The sequence below is a fragment of the Macadamia integrifolia genome, chromosome 5 (genome assembly GCF_013358625.1).
Source record: "Macadamia integrifolia cultivar HAES 741 chromosome 5, SCU_Mint_v3, whole genome shotgun sequence".
NCBI classification, from domain to species: Eukaryota; Viridiplantae; Streptophyta; class Magnoliopsida; order Proteales; family Proteaceae; genus Macadamia; species Macadamia integrifolia.
In genome coordinates this window covers 34,200,411-34,220,611 of record NC_056561.1, presented here as the reverse complement: position 1 = coordinate 34,220,611, position 20,201 = coordinate 34,200,411, and the positions used below count along the sequence as shown (strand labels likewise).

Below are 20,201 nucleotides of genomic sequence, written 5' to 3'. Positions count from 1 at the left end.
TTTTTGGTTACAATAAGATTCAGCAATTAGATTTGGCTGGCTTGTATATTTATTTTTATGGAACACTATTTTCATTAGACCTTTCTAAACATTTATTATGCATGAGGTTGAGGTGCATATTTGGAATGATTTATTTTCATCACAAAATAAGTATTCATAGAACTGATCCTTGTTCACTTCAATCAATAAGAAGTTGCCTCTAAATACTCCCATATTACATTTTAAATATCATGGAAGTCTATCGATGTACAATTTGCAAGATAGCATCGAGACATGGGAGGAAACCAATAAAAAGGTAAACAAATGTTAACTATGAGTTTTTGATTATGTGTTTTGCATTCAATTCTAATAATTGTATTTTAGTGTTCCAAGAAATGAATTTTTTATTATTATTGATATCTTGTATAGAAGAGTGATTGATAAACACCAAAGGTTTTGTTTATGGCTGTCTATTTGCACACAAATTCATGTGCGACCTGCAGTAATCCTTTATTTATTTTCAGGAGTCTACTTTGAGGGACTACATTTAATCTCTTTTACAAACACCTTGTTTTTTGGATCCACCAAGGGATTAGACCATGTGCTGAGCCTCTACAACATTCATGTATACAGAAAATATAAGCAAAAAATAGTTCTGGTTGTAGACAATTTTTTACGAGAAAGGAAGAATACTTGGAAAGAATTAGTTCCTCCTCAAAATTGGCCATACCAAGACGTCCTAAATCGTTTACTCACTCTCTCTACACTCAGATTTAACATGTGTTTTTTTGTATTTTTATTATAGATAAAGAATCCAAGTCATACGTAAAAAGCAAGACATTGTTCAATTCTTCAAAATTTATGTGTATTATTGGCATAGGGTAACATTTAAAAGTTTTTATTTTAATTTTTTCAGATTTTTAACTAATAGCTCTTTAGTGCTACAGATTGATACGATTGAACCAGATATTTTCTCTTTTCTCCCAGGAATTTTTTCCCATTTATTTAAAGATTTTTTTTTTTTTTGGAGGCATGTATATTCATTATCCTTCATCTAAACACCTTAAGTTATATATTATATATTAGTATGGATAATAGATTTTAATTCTTGATTTGAGTATCAAATAAGTAGGTTACGTGGATGCAAAAAGACACATGTTTTTATAAATGTTTTCTTCTAATATTTTGTAAGGATTTTTTTTCCCCCCTTATAAAACTTTGAAGGGAAAGTTACATGAACAAGGAGGTTCTCAAGTAAACCACTCCCAATAGACCCAATGGGTTGCAACAGTCCATTTAAAAATAGAATGAGCCACCACAGTTTCTCCAACAAATCCTCTCTTTTAAGCAAGCACCATTGACCCCTTTGCAACAAGCAGCGACTCTGTTAGACCAATTGTCTTGTGTATCATGATTTTGGATATTATCAAAACTAAATTTTGGTTAGAATAACACTACTGAGCCTATAATTCTTTCATTCACAAGATCAAGTTATTTTTATTGACCAAACAAGGTTAACAAAAAGAATATGCGATTTAATCTTACAAAAACTACAAATCTTTTGACTACATTATCCTTATTGACCAGCCTATGTCATTCTCCCTCCCTACCCTTCAGTAAATTACAAATTACCTCCATGCACTTCCTATTTCAACCCTCCCCTTGGTTGAGCTATTAATTAGCTCCAGAAAAACTAATGGTGTCCCTAACCTTCTTTCTTTTTATAGTTACTGATTTTTGAACTCCAAACTTCTATGTGTTGTTGTAATCTTTCAGACCATTAATTATCCTGTTCATCACATAAAACTATTGATTCATGTTTCATAAAGAAGTTTTATCATGTATCATTTTTTCCTCTATGTTTTATAAACATTTCAGGAGATCTGGTTGATGTTCATTCAAACCACATCAAAAGATATTGAATTTCAAGTATAATGGAACCCTAGGCTATTGGATGAAGATGATGAATTTGAAGTATATGGTCTAACAATCTAAGGTGTTATATTTAATATTAATAATCATAACAATTTTTTTGGGGAGGGAAAATGATCTGATTCTAGCCCCGTGGATGTAATCTCTTTGAAGAAGATGACAAAAACTTCTACTTTTATTCTTGGATGGTAATCAATCTCATATTTCACCATCCCATAGCTCTTGGAGGCTGCTATACGGACTGCATGTTTCATGGACTGCAAATTCTCCTCGTACAAACTTTTGCTGCACACATTCCAAACTAAAGCATTAGAAGGTGTGTAACATGTGCCAATACTAAGATGTAGCATTGTCTTTTACCTGATGGATTTTGGAGAACTTGGAGAAGAGATCTTGAGGGATGCACCAGTCAAATAAACTGATGTTCTCCTTGATTCGGGACTCATTTACACTCTTTGGGAGGATGCTATGGCCGTTTTGAATACCCCAACGGAGAGCTATTTGTGCAGGTGATTTGTTAAGTTTTTTAGCAATCTCAATCAGTGTAGGATCCTTCATGGTTTCACCTTTCCCCAAAGGACAATAGGCCTGCCAGAAAATTATGTCTAACAATATATGTTCATTCAAGCAAACCATCTAAAATCCATGTGGAAAGATTCTCTAATCATCTGCACAAAGAGGTGCACATGACTACAACACCTATATCCAAGCAATTTAAATCAGCACATTACCGATAGATGGACGCCTCTAGACTTGCATAAGTTATGTAAGCCAGGCTGCTGCCACCCTGGATGGCATTCCACCTGATTAACGGATGGTGGCACCTTTGCGTATGCGAGTAGGTTTTCCAACTTCTTAGTTGAGAAGTTGCTCACTCCAATTGCCCGTGCTTTCCCTGATGCAAACAAGCCCTCCATAGCACTCCATGTCTCTGGAAGACACAGTGGAGCCATGACTTTTGGATCACACCCACATGACCCAGGCTTCGTCCGAAATGGCCAATGTATCTATAACATAATTATTTCAATGTTCCGAAATCAACTTAAGCCTTGTACTAAATGTAATACAAATGAACTACAAACATAAGCAACAATATGAAGACCCAAAGTCCAAGTGCTAGAGGGCTGTTTAGTTAATTTTTTTTTATTTTGTGCCACTTGAGATTACTAGAAAAACTGTCATTATTTGGCTCAGACAGATCTCTGAAATGTTCTCTTTCCCCTTTTCTCAAGTTAAGTAAATATTACTCTCTCTTTTTGGTATATATAGTAACTAGTACTCAAGAACTTCACTGCAGAGGATAAATGTTGTAGCAAAATATACACTCCAATCTACTCAGAAAAAAAAAATACGATGGAAACTGTGAAGTATGAAATTGAAAATCATACGAGATATAGGTCGACATAGTCTAGTTGCAGGTCTTCTAATGTCTTGCTAAGTGCTGTGGAGACGTCCTCTGGCGCATGGTCACTGCACCTGTATACATCCAAGCTCTATATAAGTAGGAAATGAACAAAACCTCCCTTCAATTCATGGATATATAGTCTAACTAATTATTTCTGTGATGTGGTGCTGGTGTTCTTGGATGACATAATTCTTCCATTTAAAAAAGAACTCTATCCGGGAGTGTGGCCTATGCCAATGCTCCTTGTGTCTATCTATCTCCTCCCATGTGAAAAGACATCTCTGTCCCTTATTTAGGGAAGGAGAGAGAGAGAGAGACATAGGGAGCACTGGCATAGGCCATGCTCCCAAACAGAGAACCACTTTCCATATATATAATTAATGTCAGCCAATAAATAGTTGCGTAGTTTCCATCAATGCAGAAGTAGAGTAGATAATGTCCTTAATGAGTCATAGATTAAGGAATCAAAATATTTTACCATAACTTGGATGTGATCCAAATCTCACTACGCTTCACTTCACCAGTGGAAAGTAGTTCCTTCAAAGCCACCCCAACCTACATGGCTATAAATGGTTATGAAGATGCATAATCAAGGAAGCATACATAAATACATTGTAATGGACTGTAACTAATTGAGAAATGATTTGAGATTCGAAAAAGGGAATGCTTGGAAAGAACTTCCTTGAAACATGTACACAAAGATCATAGGCATTACCTCCTTTTCGTTGTCGTACATACGCGCACAATCAATATGTCTATAACCAGCCTGCACATTTTTAAAACAAACAAAGGGGGCAAGGTTAAATCTTGGGAAAAATACTAATAAGCCCACTTCTCACATTTTTAGGAATTCTCTATCCACAACAAGGTCTCACCCCATCTCAAAATTTTCAGATTAAGTGGTCAATTTTTAAGGGTGTTAATCGGATCGGTTCCAGTGTAAATGGTTCGATTTGATTTAGGTAAACAGTTTCGTTTCAAATTCACATCCTTATCCATTTTATAAGTGAATGCTTGGTAAATGTCAGGCATTGGTTGCTGGGATTATTTGGTCTAAAAAATTTGACAATGGGGTGAGACCTTAGTAAATATGTGTTTTATACACATTTTATAAGCATCTTGTATCATATAATTAAAGAACACATTCCCAATATTTTCCAAAGATATAGGAAAAATCTATATTTAATAGGGAATCATATTAAACACGTATTTTACATATTAATTGTAGTATTTGGTAAAAAAAATTATCTAAATAATGTTTAAAAAAAAAACTCGTATAAAAAAAAAATATGCTTTGGCGGTTCACCCCTTTCTTTTTCTTTTGCAAGACAAAGAAATAAGAATCCTAGAGAGCCAATCACCCTCTTGTCCTCACCCCTTCACGGCTTCGTTAGGGAAATCGCTAGTATAAATTTCTTTCCGAGTTCTGAAACTCTTCTTCAGATTCACCAACTCACCGTCCACCTCTTCTGTCAATGTTACCGGTTCCGTCAATCAGAGGTAAGTCTAAAGCATGCTGCCTGAATAGCATAGGTTATCATAAGAGATGTTGGGCAGTGCATATGACACCATTTAATTGATAAGCATGAATAGCCAAATAAGCCGCCCACAAAATCTTAAATGTGGATTCTATCTATCCAGTTATTGAACTTTGATATCCAAATCAACAAAAAATTATAGGATCAATTAAAAACTAGATGCCCATAAGAGCACCTAAAATTCACTTACCATGATTATTTCAGCAGTGAGGAGTCGAAGTTTAACACTACACCTAGAATACAATCAGATTATATTTTTAATAAAGTATCCCCACAGAGTTTAAGGGAGGAAACCTCTAGCTTGTAACGATTTCTCGGTATATGCAAATTAAGTAGGAATTATGTTGCTCAACTACGCACAAATTTAGGAAACTTCTTGCTAATGTGCAAAAATGATGCTATGTACTCCTCCCCACACTTGGGTCATACCATGCACATTGAAGCCAGCATCACTTACTCATTTTTTATTTTTTATTTTTTCAACAGTGAAGCCAGTATCACTTACACAAACAAGGAGCTACTACACTACTCAATGGCTTTAGGCAGCCAACCCTATTCCAGAAATGTATCTTCTGTACAAATTAGTGGTTTCTGTTTGATTCAAACTCCCACATCCCCTCTCTGATTGTAAGTGATGGGCTGCAGTCTCTCATGTTTCCCAATCCAATTAGAGTGGCCCTGTTTACCCCAAGGGAAAAAGGAAATAGAGATTACCACAAAGATCAAAGGACATGATTACCTACCGGCAACTCTCATCACTGTTACCCATAGACACTAGCAATGATTGAAAAAGAAGGAACAACTTGTGGGATATTTGGAGGTTGAAAAAGGGCCCATTAAGGGTGTGAATTGTGATTTCTCCCTTGCTCACTCTATGTATGTATTTATGTACATACATATGAATGTGAATGTATCCATATATGCATGCATGTGTGTGTGTGTGCATGTGGAAACAAAAGAAAGGGGAAGGACTGAATAAAGGAACCTTGACAGCAGCAATGACTGCATCTCCAATGGCACCAGCGGATGCTTTCCAGGTGCCCAATCCAACGGAGGGCATCAAGGCTCCTGTGTTTAGTTTGAAATATTGCGGTCCAGACTCATTTTCCATCTTGTTCTTCTCTACAAATCAAAACAAAAACACATTCATGGAAGATGAAATATAATACAACATCAACACCACAACTAACAACAATAGAGGAGAATTAATCAATGATATGATATCCCTTCTGAACTAAGAGCTGCTTAGTTCAGAGTTTTTTTTTTTTTGTGTTGGGGGGGGGGGGGGGGGAATAATTTTAAGGCTACCACCAGTTTTTTAGCCCTTAAATTAGAATCTCTAACCTTTTCACGGCTGAGTTTTTTTTATGTTTTCCCCACGCTGCTGCTGCTTCTTTCTCTTTTCCCCACGCTGCTGCTTCTTCTTCTTCTTCTCCTTTTTTACTGTATTCAACTTTAGGTATTGGATTCAGTAAGGTCCCTGTGAAGGAGGCACTTTAAAGTTCCAGATTGGAACCAATCTAATATACATTCAACCATGAACAATGTATTTTCCCACCACACAGGGTTTGGAATCTAAACTATACAAAAATAGCTCATATTTGCTATCTTCTTCGAGAATAATACAGAGTAAGTCAAAGCTTACATACTGCTGTGAGGTGACCCACTCAAGAGAATGTATGATTGAGACTCTCGAACAACACCATTCCTTAGCTAACCAGGTGTGGTAATGCATCAGATCTGTTAAGCATCTTCTGATCATAAAATCATGTCTCATCAACCAGACTTTTCCTATTCCCTTTGAATTAAGAACATATAGCTACGAGCCTATTGAACAGATCAATATTTCTTTATTTCCTGTATGCATTCAACAATTTGGTTTTGGAGTGCACAATGGTTAATTTCAAGCCGACCTTCCAATAATAACTGCAACAACTCTGTTAAACTTGTATTTTGTGTTCTTCAGATAGGATTTACCTGTCTTAAACGCTGAGTCACTTTTATGCCACTGGGAATAATATCTCAGCTATCGGTTTGTTTGTTCTTCATTCTCCCTCTGTTCTTTTAAAGGGTTATAATCATAGGGTGCTATATTAGCAGTTCAGACGATGCTTAAAATTTGATCAAGCATCTAAATTCATCCTTCAAGTCAAACAGTGAACTTTGAGCGAAATATGTCCAAATTGGTAAAATATTTTCGTTTCTTCAAATGAACTTGCGAAAATTGCCAAAATTTTAAGCAAAATATGTTGCAATTGGCAAAATGTATTTGTTTTCCCAATGGTCTAAATGAACCCGGAGGTGGAATTTCAAACATTGATTTGAGTACAAATAGGAATCCATTTAGTCAAAAGACATAGTTTTCTCTTCTGCTTTTTAATTAAGATATTTATTAGAATTGAATTGTATTAGGAAAATAACACTGAACTGGAGTACTGATTATGGAATTTGTAGCATGTAATCAATTCTTTTTCTTTTTAATTAGGATGCAATGGAATATTCTATTGAGTTTATCGAAAATGATTCTTCACCCATGGTCTAATGGTAATGGAATCGATCAGATCAAATTTTTTAGGTTTGTTAAATTTTCAGGGTTTTCATACATGCTTCTACCATATGAATCACTGATTTAGGTAGCTTCTGTTGTATGTTTTCAGTTTTTTAATTCTCTGATCAGCATGCACCGTCAGCAACAATGTCTTTACCTGTCACTACATCAGCAGTAATACAAATTTGGGCATAGTCTAGACTGAGGTTGTTTTGTCAATGGATTTGTTTCTAAACTGTTATGGGTTACTTTGGCTTCAGTTTTACTTGTTTAGGTAAGTTGGGCACAAGCTGATACATTCCATAACACAAAATGATAGAACAACCAGTTCTTTTAGCGTTTACCATCCATAAACTTTCTCTCCTACTTCATAAGTAAACCTCTCCAAAGATGCCTGACTTTGTATTCCACCCTAGCTTGTGGGAGAGAAATAAAACAAGGGCTAGAGGAAGGAAGAGTATGGGGAAGGATAGAAAAATCATTCAATATTTTTATGCTGTCACGTGATAAATTGTTCTAATCATTACTTATAACAATAACAAAAAATCAGATCATTTACAACCCAGAAGGATTCTTTGTTGGGCGTGGAGAAAGTACCTGAAGATTGCTCTGAAACACGATTTTCCAGAGATATGAACTGGGATCTGGTCGAACAAGGGCAATGAGAAAAGGGGTGAAGAAATACCAAATCTAATCATGTAAGGAGAGAGAAAGAGGAAGAGAGGGGCTTTATTTTGATCTGGTTTTTCAATCTTTCTCATTTCCCTCAAATCCCCTAAGAACCGTTCGTCTGTTCCATTTTTAGATTCCTTCTGTCCCTTCTCTCCTCACGACCATCGTGGGTTACGGAGAGCCAAATTCTGAACCGAAGAGGAGGGAGACAAGGAAAGCAAAGAGGAGGGAAAATACAAAAACGACATCATCAAAAGATAATGTAAATGTCTCACCAAAAAAAGAAGAGATAATGTAAATATCTCACCAAAAAAAGATATGGTTTTTTTGGTGAGAGGTAGATGATATGGTCGAGAGGGCAAAAATGTTACAAGGGCAATGGCAAATTAGTTATCACTTATTACTACTTTTTGTTTTTTGGGTGGGGGGATGTGGGGCGTTGTAAGGTTATTATTATTACTATAATAATAATAATAATAATAAGGGTCCGTTTCAAAACGTGGATTGCCGTTTGCTTCCCAAAGACACAGGAAAAAAACACAAATGGCAAGCATGGCTGTTTTAAGCGCGTTTTTATCTTTTTTTTCTTTTACAATGGACTTATTGGTGTTTATTACAATGCTTTGCTTAATTGATATTTATCATGATGTCACCTTCAACTCAAGTTCAATATATGGACCCCCAAATTGAGCTATAAACTTATGCATCTACAAAAAAAATGTTTGTAAAGTGATGACTCCCTATTTCAATTGAAGATGATAATTTGGGAGTATGTTGACCATGTTGACAATAATGAATAACATTATAGTCAAGCAACATTGTTCAAAAGCACTTTGGACAATTTTATTTTATTTTATATGTTTTGAATGGTGTGAATTTAGAATTGATGTTGGATAATATGTCTTTTCTTCTTTTTTTGGTAAAGTGGATAGTATGTCTTAGAATTTATATTGGATTGTGGGTATGTTAATGCGTTAATGTTGGATGAAATAGTTTTTCTTAGTATTAGATGCAAGTATTCATGTAATAATTCCTCAATGGGTAATTTACAATGCCACCCCCTGGAGAATGCCAATATTGAGGGACACCCCCTATCTTTCACCAAATTATACTTGGACCTTCTGTCGTCAATCTCTGTCAAGTGATGCTATAAAATGACCATTATACCTTATTCACAATGACAGAGGTGGAACCTAAAATGCCCTACTTGATCTCTCTGAGCTACTCACTCCGATGGAATTTGGACCTAAAGTCTACTCTCTCTCTCTCTCTCTCTCTCTCTCTCTCTGGTTCGTTGGTATTGCTATGGCTGAAATCTGCTCGTCTTTTATGTTTCCTTCCATTCCTAATGTAAAGCTTTTTGATTACCCTAATTACATTTCTGTTTCAGTAGCAGCATAAGCATCAACTTCTTCTTCGACAACCGTTGGCATGATAGGCTCCTCCACTTCTGGCACCTCCACCGCCAATGCTGGTGGTGTGTCCTCTCAATTGTTGTTTTCTCAATCTCAGCCACAACACAACTGCTAGCTCCTCTACTTTCGTCTGGGTTTATTCTACCATGATTAAAGTTGAAGATAGAGAGATGGGTTTCTTTGATTCTCCAATGAGATTGAAATTTAATTGGAGAGAGAGAATTTGGGTTCTGGGCTTGAGGAGTTGAGGGTGGAGAGGCTAGTAACCTTTGATATCTATCATGGGAGAGTGTTCACCAGCTACGTGGAGGGTTGAGATAGATTCAGTAGAAAAGCGTCTCAATAAACTGGGTTACAAGCAAGAACTCATAAGAGAAATGGTTACCCATCCTCAATCCCAACTCATTTTCTTTCTTTTCAATTTCTCTTGTTAGTTTGCTTTAGAAATGATATATTTTTCTCATACTGGTTTCCCTTTTACTTGGAATGTAGTGCTCTCCTTTATTCTATACCCAGATCCATTTTAGTTTGATTTATCTTTTCTTTTTCTTTTTCTTTTTTTTCCGTTTTTGTTTCATGATTGATGAGATGGGTCTTTTTGTTTGATTGTCGCGGACTCTGTTCAAGACCTCCATCTCCAGCGTCAAATTCTCCAATGACGGCAAGCTATTGGGTAGTTCATCAGCAGATAAGACCATCTGTCTCTAGTCACCGGCCACAAACAGGGCATCTCCGACTTTGCTTTCTCTTATGATTCCCATTATATCTGCTCTGGCTCAGATGACGAGACTGTTCGGATGTGTGACGTTCAGACCGAAGCTAAATGTCACATGAAGAAAACCCGTCGAATGTCGCCGTTGCCGCTGTAATTTCCAGTGCTATGTATGATCACTGGTAATCTAAATCTATTTGGGGATGAGACTTATTACATGGGCATTTTAGGTACTTCACATTTAGTAAGGGTATTTTGGTATTTAAAATAAAATAGTAGCTGACATTAGCGTATAAGGTATATTCCTTAACAGTGACCGACGGCAAGGGGTCCGAGTCTAATTTGGTGAAAGAGAGGGGGTGTCCCTCTAATATTAGCATTCTCCAGGGAGTGGCACTGTAAATTATCCTTCCTCAAATTATTTGAGTACTATTGCTATTTTTTTTGTCCTGTTTATCTAAACTCTACACATTTATATTCCGAACCGTCCATTTTCCTTTTTTGCCATCCTCCATTTTTTTACTGTTTGTTTGACCATATTTTTTTGAAGTTTTTCACCATTTAAAACCTTTACCGTCTGTTACTGCCATTCCCATTTTTCTAACTATGTAGAAGAATACTACCTTCTGTATTCCCAAGCCTAGACACAACCCTTGGTTTCAGGGGACAGGGATGTCTTTTCATAACCTCCCTAAAACCAAGGGTTGTGTGTGAGCGTAGGGAATGCAGACGGATAATGTTCCTACGCCACCAGATTGTGCGCTCCAGCACCTAAACACATGGGTAAAATGACCATCATACCTCCCTTGTTGGATACCTTGACGCACGCTCCTATCGGCTCTACGACCTATTTAGGTCCATGCAACTGGGTAGCATTCTCTCTCGCTAATATTAATAGAGGGCCTTTAAGTCTATGAAGTGTAATCCAAAAGACAAAGTCCACACAGTCAAACCAAGATAGAGAGAAATCATGAAATCAATTGGAATAGAAATTGTAAAATAAAAGCCCCAAGCTATTTCAAAATTATTATATATATATATATATATATATATGTATATATATGTCAAAGGTAAATGCAAAGTTTCACGTAAGTAGAGGAAATTTTTTGCGTTTGACATAATTTCAGTCTTTTTGAAATCTGTTGCAGAAATCACACCAAACCACCTAGGAAATTAAAATTGCCTAAAATTGATATAGGCAAGATAGGCTTATCTTATTTTTTGATAAAGAAAAAAGGATGCTCCATGATAGTGATCATAACCCCAAGACAAGCCCCCATACATCAAGCGACGCTTCCATAGAACCAATAGGTGGTAATTGGCATACTAATACTCGAACCCACAATCAGCCGACTCGAACGGTGATGGATTGAAAACATTTTCACTAGGCTTATGCTTATCTACACTATTGTAATATAGCAATTTCCCGACTTTTTTAGATATTAGTCTCTAAAGAATATTTTTACCACTGGTAACTACAACTAGTCATGTACGGTTTTTCTACATCTAAAGGATGGAATTTTCTTTTTGACATGCTATCGTCAAATAATTTATAACCTTGCTTTTGCTTTTATTTTATTTTTTATTTTTAATAAAATAATTTTTTTCATAAATATTAAACTTTATATGCGTACTAAAAAAAATATATGTAAGACAATGACAAATTGACAACATTCGATAACAACAATGATTAGTCACTATTAGGAACAAGATGTGAAAATTAAAAGGAGTCAAATTCTAAATACACCTATAGTCTATAGAGGCCTTGTAAGTAAAGTATTTAAAATACCTTCCAGAAAATCAGGTGTCAAATAAAACGGAAACTTTAATGGAAAAGATTAAGCTTTACTGATCAAGGTACTTCTCTACAAAACTTTTGAACTGGGTACAGTAAGCAACCCATTAATACAACCCAATCACATAAAGACCTGTCAATAACATTATCCAATCTAAGAAACTCCCAACACGCACAAAATTTTAAAGAAAGCGTGAGTAGGAGAAATAAAGGGTAAAGATCGCTCCAACTGAAGTGTGTTAGCAAGCTACATCTTGATATTGAAGTAATCCGGGTCAAAGTGATGCAACCTAACGTAGCCATCTTCACCTCCACTTGAGAAACTACACGAAAAAATAAAAAAACATTGTCAGATGTTTGGAAAATTAGACAATGAACCTCGGGAACATAGAAGAACTATTTATGCATATGGGTCTGTAATCGGGTTTCTATTTTCGCAGCCATAATTAATTTAAGGGGAGAAAAAACCCTGCCGATCTGGCGTGAGTCAATGGGAGGGAGTGCAGGAGCATCTTCAGTGCATCAGGGTGGGGGGCATTTCCTACTCCACACCGGCAGGGTTCTTTTTCCCTTATTTAGTAGTTCAAAAGTCTACATGAACAGTACACCGTGTATTGCAAATCATAGTACCGAATGAATTGATTTAGAGTTTTGCAGCAGCTTAAAGAATTCCCCTTTAGTGATGTTATGTTTTCAAGCCCCTTTAGGTCTGATATTAATATAGTAGAACTAATGGTTAAAAAAAAAAAAAAAAGGGTAACCACATAAATATAAGGTAGTTAACGACTTGACAAAGTGAAGGAACAAAAAGATATCACAAGAAGAAAATGTCATCAAGAGATGAAGCAAAACATTTAAATTCAAAGCTAACTGGTTGTGTCTAAAAAGTTGCAAATGCCTTTATTTGCCAGAAAACCAGAATATAAACGAACAAATGTTAAAATCTTGGAAGTTTTACATATTATCTGTTCAGGAGGCTTAATCAACAATGAAAAGATAAACCATACCTTCTTCCATCAGGGTTGAATGCCAAAGCATTTATAGGTCCAAAATGCCCTTTTACACCCCCAATTTCCTCTTGAAGAATCTGTACAATGGCAATTGGACGTACCAAACCATCATTGACTGTACTAGGTTGCTAATTGAGCAGCACATATTCGCATAGACAAGAGGATAAGAAATTTACTTTGTGAAAGAATTTTGCCTCAAATTTTCCAGCACGGCGATCAGTAGTTGTGACATGTGATGCATCTTGACCACCTCCCATCACCACCTGGCAAAAGTAAAAAATATAAATCATATTCCTTCCAATACTGCAGAAGTGAAGTTTATATGCAATTATGCATAAGAACATTAGGTTGCATCAACTACATTAACGAATAAGAGCCCACAACAGATTAACAAAATCCCAGTATCACTTGTGTAGTGTAGACTGAAGTTGACGTATAGAATGATCCATTGAAGACCGCAAGAGTAGATCAATTAATCACATAACTAATTCGAAAGAATAGAAATTTTTCAAGGAAACGCTAAAACTAACACACCAAACCAGTATATGTTACACTGAACTGAAAGCTGATAGTAAGATGTTGGTTTACGGTATTTTGGACTAAGAGACAGTGTGTTGTTCAAAATAAATTAAAGAAAAATGAGCTGGTAATTAAAATATAGTTCACACACAGTTGAACTTCATCTCCAAGCTAACAAAATACTTCGGAGAGAAGAGAGAGAAGCTCTTGAAGTCAGTTTAGAAGTTTAGAAGACCACCATCTACAAACTAACAAAATAATTACCCTTCCTGCCTACAAACAAAACTTACCATCATGGTTTAAAGTATCTCCGATACCGATATGATACGTATCTTAAATTTACCTGACTGATACGGCGACCAATACTTTAATCCTCAATCTTCAGCATATCTTAGCGTATCTGCGATACGATACGATACCCTTTGATACGTATCTTAAATTTAGCTGACAGATACGGCGACCGATACTGATACTTTAATCCTTGCTTATCATAGCCATAGGACAATTAAGGAAGTCCTATATTCAATCTACTCATTTATTATCGTACAGCACTACAGCTCAATTGTTTTCAATAATCGAAGGTCAAACAAGCATGGTCATCAAAGAAAAATAATAAAGCTTGATGGATCTGTATAGGAGAGCAAAGAAAAATGAATTCTCACTTGATCAAGAAGTGGAGAGATGGCAACAGCATTGACTGGGCGCTCTGTCACATATGTCTTGATAAGGGTCAATGTTCTTGCATCCCAGAGCTAACATGTTAAAGGAACCAAAAAAGTAAATAAAGGAGATGAGGAAACACAACCATTAAAAAAAGAAAAAAAAGAATTAAAGTCATGGAGGTAGAAAAGCTTGGAAATAGACTACCTTAGCAGATTTATCAAGGGAGCCAGTAAGGAAATGTGAACCATCTGCAGATTTTGACAACGATGAAATTGTCTTCTGATGGCCAGTTTCTTTGTCTGATTCTTTAAGCAGTTTCCCCGTCTGCATTCAAGTAATAGCATAAAAATGTGAGAATCATCATAGGTCATATCAGACATCATAAAGAGAAGCAATATTGTGTATCAACCAATTGCACAAATTGAAAAACTGCACAAGTTTTAAAAAAAGAAAGAGAAGACCCAGATGAGGTGATTGCATCAACATCAATTATGTATGTAAATCAGCTACTTGCCTCGGAATCCCATATACGGACGACTGCATCTTCCCCAGCACTTATTATGGTCCGGTTCAAGGGTCCCCATACAGCTCTATTAATTCTCCCTTGAGGTCCCTTGATTGTGAGCACAGATTCACCAGTTTCTGCAAATAATCAATGATGATAAACAAAATTGTTCAGTTTAAGACTCTGCGGAAAAATTAATCAATAAAGAATCATAGTTCATAGTCTGCAGGTGTTTATGGTTATGAGAAAATATATCACTTAAAGGATTTAGTTTTACAGGTAATATTATTGATCCAGGACACAAAACAGACAAATTTGAAATTTAAATGCAAATTTTGAAGCTAAACCAAAGCCAAAACCGAAGAGCCTCAAGTTCATCACATACTACTATTTTAAATATACTAGGGCAAACCCATTCCAAAGCCCTTAACTTACGTTAATAAATGAATCATGATGAAACACCAAAACTTTTTGAACATGATTTAACAAAGCTATATCAAATAATGGATCCGGATATGAAATTTTGACACGATTTCTATCTTTTACAGGCAAACACTTGTACTTTCGTCTGAACTCGAAAGTCAGCTCAAGCCAGCTCCCTCCATTTTTCTTTATCTTTTTCTTGAAATAGCTAAGATCGAACATTCTGCGAGCATTAACTGTCACCTTAGGAGGGATAGACACCAAACCAGTGAATTTCATTGCAGGCCAATGGGAGAAAATGACATCAAATTAAAAAGAATTACTAATATCACACAATGCTCTGTTAAGCAACACCATAAAAAAGCAAAGAACATCACAATTGACACTCCGTCCACAGAACACAAAAATCAGAAAGAACGTTATAAATATGCATTAAAATACTAAATCTGAAGTTCAAATATGAGCACGACTTCTCTTACAAATTTCTGATAAAAATTGAGATATTTGAGATATTTGGACAAAAAATGTCTGTATATATAACTGATGCACAGAAAACATATCTTGTTAAGGAAGTTAATGGAAATAACTAGGAAGCTGTAACTATAACAAACCACTATGTGATATACCAAATACATCCAATTGAAGATTGAGTCTAGGAAAAATCTATAAAATGAAAAGTTAAGCTATATCACAAGTAAAGAGGCCCATGAGAAAAAAGAAAGGGAACACACGATCTTCAGGGTCTCTGGCAATGCGTTTGACAAGAATGGACGAAGGAAGTCCCATAAATGGGTCAGTGGTGATTACAGCAAGCTTATCACCAACCGAAAAATCTACTGCTCTTGCCGGTGAATCAAAATTGAATGTGTAAAGCTGTGCCCCAGTTTGAACATTCCATAACTTTGCTGTCTGATCCGCACTTCCAGTGATGAGGCGCATAGAATCCCCTAAATAACATCCCAAAATTTATATTTCATATCACATAAATTGTTGTTATAAACACTTCAAATAGAGCACAAAAAACCCGACTCATTCAGAAAGGAAAAGAGGAAAGAATCAATGATGAAGAAGAGCAAAAAGACTTACTTGATACATCACAACACCAAACAGCACCATTGTGGCCTCTGTAAGTCCCCAACCGCTCCCCATTATCGGCAAGCCAGACTGTGGGCGTGTGGTCTTTAGCACAGGAGAAGAGAAGATCACCTTCTCTGTTGTACTTGAGAAATGTTAAGGGCCTCTCATGGCCTTTCATCAAGATTGGTCTCATCTTCCCCCCGGTCTCAAATAGAGGCAGCGAATTTCTGTCGAACCCTATAAAAACAGAAAACTTCAAAACCCTAAGACCAAATTTTCCTCTGAGGTGAGAATGAATTTAAAAGAGACAGATACATAGAGAGATTTTGCTCCCCATATCAGTTCTCGGCCCACATGTTCAATGTCGACTGTTCACTACCACAAGATAGTTAACAACTGTTTCGACTACTACATGAGAACCGTTACTGGATGTTCGAATCGGATATGGAATTGGGGATCTAGGCTGGACAGAAGTCAAAAAAGACCAGTCCTACTAAACAAAGGTCATTAAAATGGGAACTGCAAAAAAGAACTTTGTTCAGTACAGTGTACTCAAAACAGCTCAGAATTTGAACAGGGTGGCAAAAAGTATGGTCAAACATTCTACTAATAGTTCAGAAACAGAAAATATGGGTTTAAAAGTAAAGATTTGAAAAGAAGAAAAAAGGACCTAAAAAAGGTAATGTATGCACATAAATTAAGAAATTACTACCTAAATGCCTGCATCCAAAGTTCAAAGCAACTATAACCTAAGAAAAATACATATTATTATCCACATCCCATTCCAAACCACAAAATCCAAGCACCATATATCAAAAATGTATTTCAACTTCAATGACGCATTTCAAGTAAAAAAAAGATATGCAACACATGCTCCAAATTCAAACACCTTAAAAAAGATATCCCAACTCCAAAGATATAATCCAAGATCATAGAAGAGCCATAGAGCATATGTTTCAAAATTTAGACACAATACAACTTCAAATGTCATGAAAAGAACATGTTTTTGAATCTGGTTCAAAACAGAATAATCTGTACTCAATCAATTTGCTAAAAAGAGCCAGATTTTCTTTCTAACCCTTTATAAGAATGTAAAGGAACCTGCATCTCACAAACTGATATAAAAGAAGAGCTCTGTTCAATTTACTCTATCCTTAATTGAAATGTCAGTGTTGTGATTTCTCTGTAAAACTTGGAGCAATGTATCATTTTCATTTTTCCGTTTGCACTAGAGTAACAATGACTTGATTGCTTTTAGCCTTTCACCTTACTATCTTTTCAATGTTTTGATTTATGTCACTTTGTTTTGGAACAGGTTCCACCTATATGGCAGAAATATTTATAAGAAAAAAATGGAAGGCCAAGCATTGTACATTTGTACTACATGCTTTACATCTCTTTTCACGCGAGTGTAGAAATGTATCTGATGTAGAGAGAAATTAACTTCTGAACTAGGCACCAGGCAGCAGGTTTTCTTACTTCGGTAATTCAATATAGAGAGAAAAATGCAGTGTTAGGATGTTCTATGCTTTGATTTGCATAGTTTGTGTAAATATATATTTTTTTTTTGTCAAACAAGTTTTTCAGCTGTAAGTTCAGGAGAGTTCTACTCCAATTAAGAAAATCCAAAGTCTTGTTTGATACAGGACATGTAGAATGTTTTGGGGAACCAATAATTTTCACCATCGCTTCTTTATAAGAGATCAAGGATTCAGAGAGAGAGAGAGAGAGAGAGAGATCTTTCCTTTTGCGGAGAAGATACTATCGGGAACAATCGCATCCACCGCTAAAGTGCTGCAACTGGAGGTTGAGGACAATGTTAGGGCAAGGAAGGCCAAATGAAGGGTTTCACGTTTGGAGAGTCCATGGTTAGTTAAAAAGGGAACGGGAAAAAAAAAACTTTGTTCATGACATCATGTTTAAACAGCGAAGAAATTAAAAAGGAAGGTAAAATATGCAGTCAAACATCTCAAGAATGGGGGGGCACGAGAACGGGTGGTACGGGTTTCAAACGTTTGGATTTTGCAAAAACGGGACTAAAAAAAGGCAATATAGACACAAAAATTGAGGAATTAACTAATTCCTGCATCTAAAGTTCAAAACAACAATTAACATCTAAGAAAAATACAAATTAATCCACATTTGATTCCAAATTCCACTGAGCTTAACCATTTTCCTCACCATTCTGCCTAGGGCTCTAGGCACTTAACTACCTATTCGATAAAAATTCACACACTGTCACATTGGTGGAATGTAAGACATAATTTATACATGATAAACATTTACACACTACCTAGGGCTAAAGAATTCTTTGATTCCAAATTCTTTGAACGAAAAGAACCCCAATTTACAGAGCATAAACACGGCCAGAGCCTGCTACTGAAACAATAATGGAGGACTGACCGATTGCTTTAGATGACAAAAACATTGGATTGCTACTCAACCAAATAGTGTTAGAGGGTAAGGGAGTAAAGACCAATAATAGAATATGAAGGAGTTCACTGAACTGACTCCCCTGTAATTAGAACTGTAAGCCACTACCAACAAGATCAGAAAGCTGGGAATCCAACCAGGATTTTCGTTTGGAATCCACCTCAATAGCAAACCATGAATACACATTGAAATTGCAAGTAACAACAATTCTCCATTGATTGAATTGTCTCTACAGCTCACATCCACCATGCATGTAGAGTTGAATGATGGGTTTCAGACTTAGCCTGATATAAAATCAATAACTTTCTAAGCTTTGAAATTAGAAACTACTTAGATGACCTAACCCTCACCTTGCCCGGATGCTCACTAATTCAATCAGATAAAGAAACCTAAAATCCCCAATTAGAGAAGGGTCCAAAATCCATGCATAAGGAAAAAAATAACCAGATCAAAATCACCAAATAGATCGATATACAAAATCAATGACAGGTACCAAAACATAAGATACACATACAGAACAAGGAATTAATTGACCATTTAATTAAACAATTAAAACCTTGAAACCCATAAGAGATTTTCAGATTGAAGGGAAAAAAAAAAAGGTGAGTTTACAATAATTGGAGAGGGAGAAGAACTTAGGAACCAAAAGAAAAACCAAACCCCCACCGAGTTATGAGATTAACCCTTGTTTCCCTAACATTTTCAACTTCGAATTAAAATCCATATTCGCTCGCTCCCAACATTCGAAGTCCAGCAGAAAACAATGTTAGGGTTTGCATTACAGAAGAAGAAGAGCAGGTGAATATGAAGAAGGAGAACCATACCTCAAAAAAGAACACCGCAACTAACGAATTTCAGTTCTGTGAAGCAGCCGAACAGATCGTCCTGCTCAGAGAAGAAAATGTTCAGCAGAAAACAATGTTAGGGATTACATTACAGAAGAAGAAGAAGAAGAAGAAGAAGAAGAAGAAGAAAAAGAGAAGGCACGGGAGATCACGGTACAGAGATGCAAACTCACCGTCGCAGGTTCGTCGCACTACAAGCAAAACGGATAGAAAAAACCCAAAATCGGCCTTGCATGGCAGTTAAATGCGCTTGGCTCAAGCTTATGGAGGCAGCGTGGAAATTAGAGGGTGTAACCGCCAGATGTTCTTAAACTTTAGCCCATTCCTAAGGCCCCTTGGCTCAACCAGTCCTGTAAGGCTCAACCCAACTTAGTCCGACCCTAATTTCTCTGCAACTCCTTATTTTTGCCATTTTATGGCAAAGCCAGGCCGGGCTAGTCATATTTTTTGACCATGTGTATAACACTTTATAGGGGTGTCAAAAAAGCCCCGTCAACCCGAACCAACCCTAGCCCGCCCTGAGCCCTAATAGGGTTTGGGTTGAGATTTCAACCCATAGAGTGGGTTAAGATTGAGATTTTCAGGCCTAAGGCAGGGTTGGGTTGGGCTTGGGTTGAACCCAACCTAGCCCAACCCAACCCAACCATTTTTATTAAGTATATAATCATGTAAATATGCTAATAATTATTAATGGATACTTACAGAAAAAGGTCTTTCGTTTTTCACAATC

General features: G+C 36.3%; 2 protein-coding genes and 1 long non-coding RNA gene across 7 annotated transcripts; 1 reads left to right on the top strand and 2 right to left on the bottom strand.

Moving 5' to 3' along the window:
• Window positions 1-1,821: 1,821 nt before the first annotated feature.
• Window positions 1,822-8,350, bottom strand: LOC122078220 (NADPH-dependent aldo-keto reductase, chloroplastic-like). 5 transcript variants are annotated; one of them, XM_042644109.1, is made up of 9 exons: window positions 8,000-8,349; window positions 6,199-6,334; window positions 5,840-5,976; window positions 4,032-4,082; window positions 3,795-3,871; window positions 3,300-3,387; window positions 2,643-2,918; window positions 2,272-2,499; window positions 1,822-2,196 (listed from the first exon to the last, which is right to left on the bottom strand). In XM_042644109.1, exons 3-9 carry the CDS (start codon window positions 5,963-5,965, stop codon window positions 2,110-2,112), a joined length of 933 nt encoding a protein of 310 aa, XP_042500043.1. In that variant the 5' UTR covers window positions 5,966-5,976; window positions 6,199-6,334; window positions 8,000-8,349; the 3' UTR covers window positions 1,822-2,109. The 5 variants fall into 5 exon arrangements, with proteins under 5 accessions (XP_042500043.1, XP_042500044.1, XP_042500045.1 ...); XM_042644110.1 differs by having other exon boundaries at window positions 6,199-6,297; XM_042644111.1 differs by lacking the exon at window positions 6,199-6,334 and having other exon boundaries at window positions 8,000-8,350.
• A 989-nt stretch (window positions 8,351-9,339) lies between these two features.
• On the top strand, window positions 9,340-10,419 carry LOC122077752. Its single transcript, XR_006139951.1, has 2 exons — window positions 9,340-9,869; window positions 10,117-10,419. It is a non-coding gene; the product is annotated as an uncharacterized LOC122077752 (long non-coding RNA).
• Window positions 10,420-12,025: 1,606 nt separating this feature from the next.
• Window positions 12,026-19,783, bottom strand: LOC122078237 (eukaryotic translation initiation factor 3 subunit I-like). Its single transcript, XM_042644134.1, has 10 exons — window positions 19,645-19,783; window positions 19,451-19,511; window positions 16,203-16,430; window positions 15,848-16,063; window positions 14,703-14,830; window positions 14,393-14,512; window positions 14,188-14,277; window positions 13,183-13,269; window positions 13,004-13,083; window positions 12,026-12,319 (listed from the first exon to the last, which is right to left on the bottom strand). The coding sequence occupies exons 3-10, from the start codon at window positions 16,384-16,386 to the stop codon at window positions 12,244-12,246; spliced, it is 981 nt and encodes a 326-aa protein (XP_042500068.1). The 5' UTR covers window positions 16,387-16,430; window positions 19,451-19,511; window positions 19,645-19,783; the 3' UTR covers window positions 12,026-12,243.
• Between the last annotated feature and the right edge of the window lie 418 nt (window positions 19,784-20,201).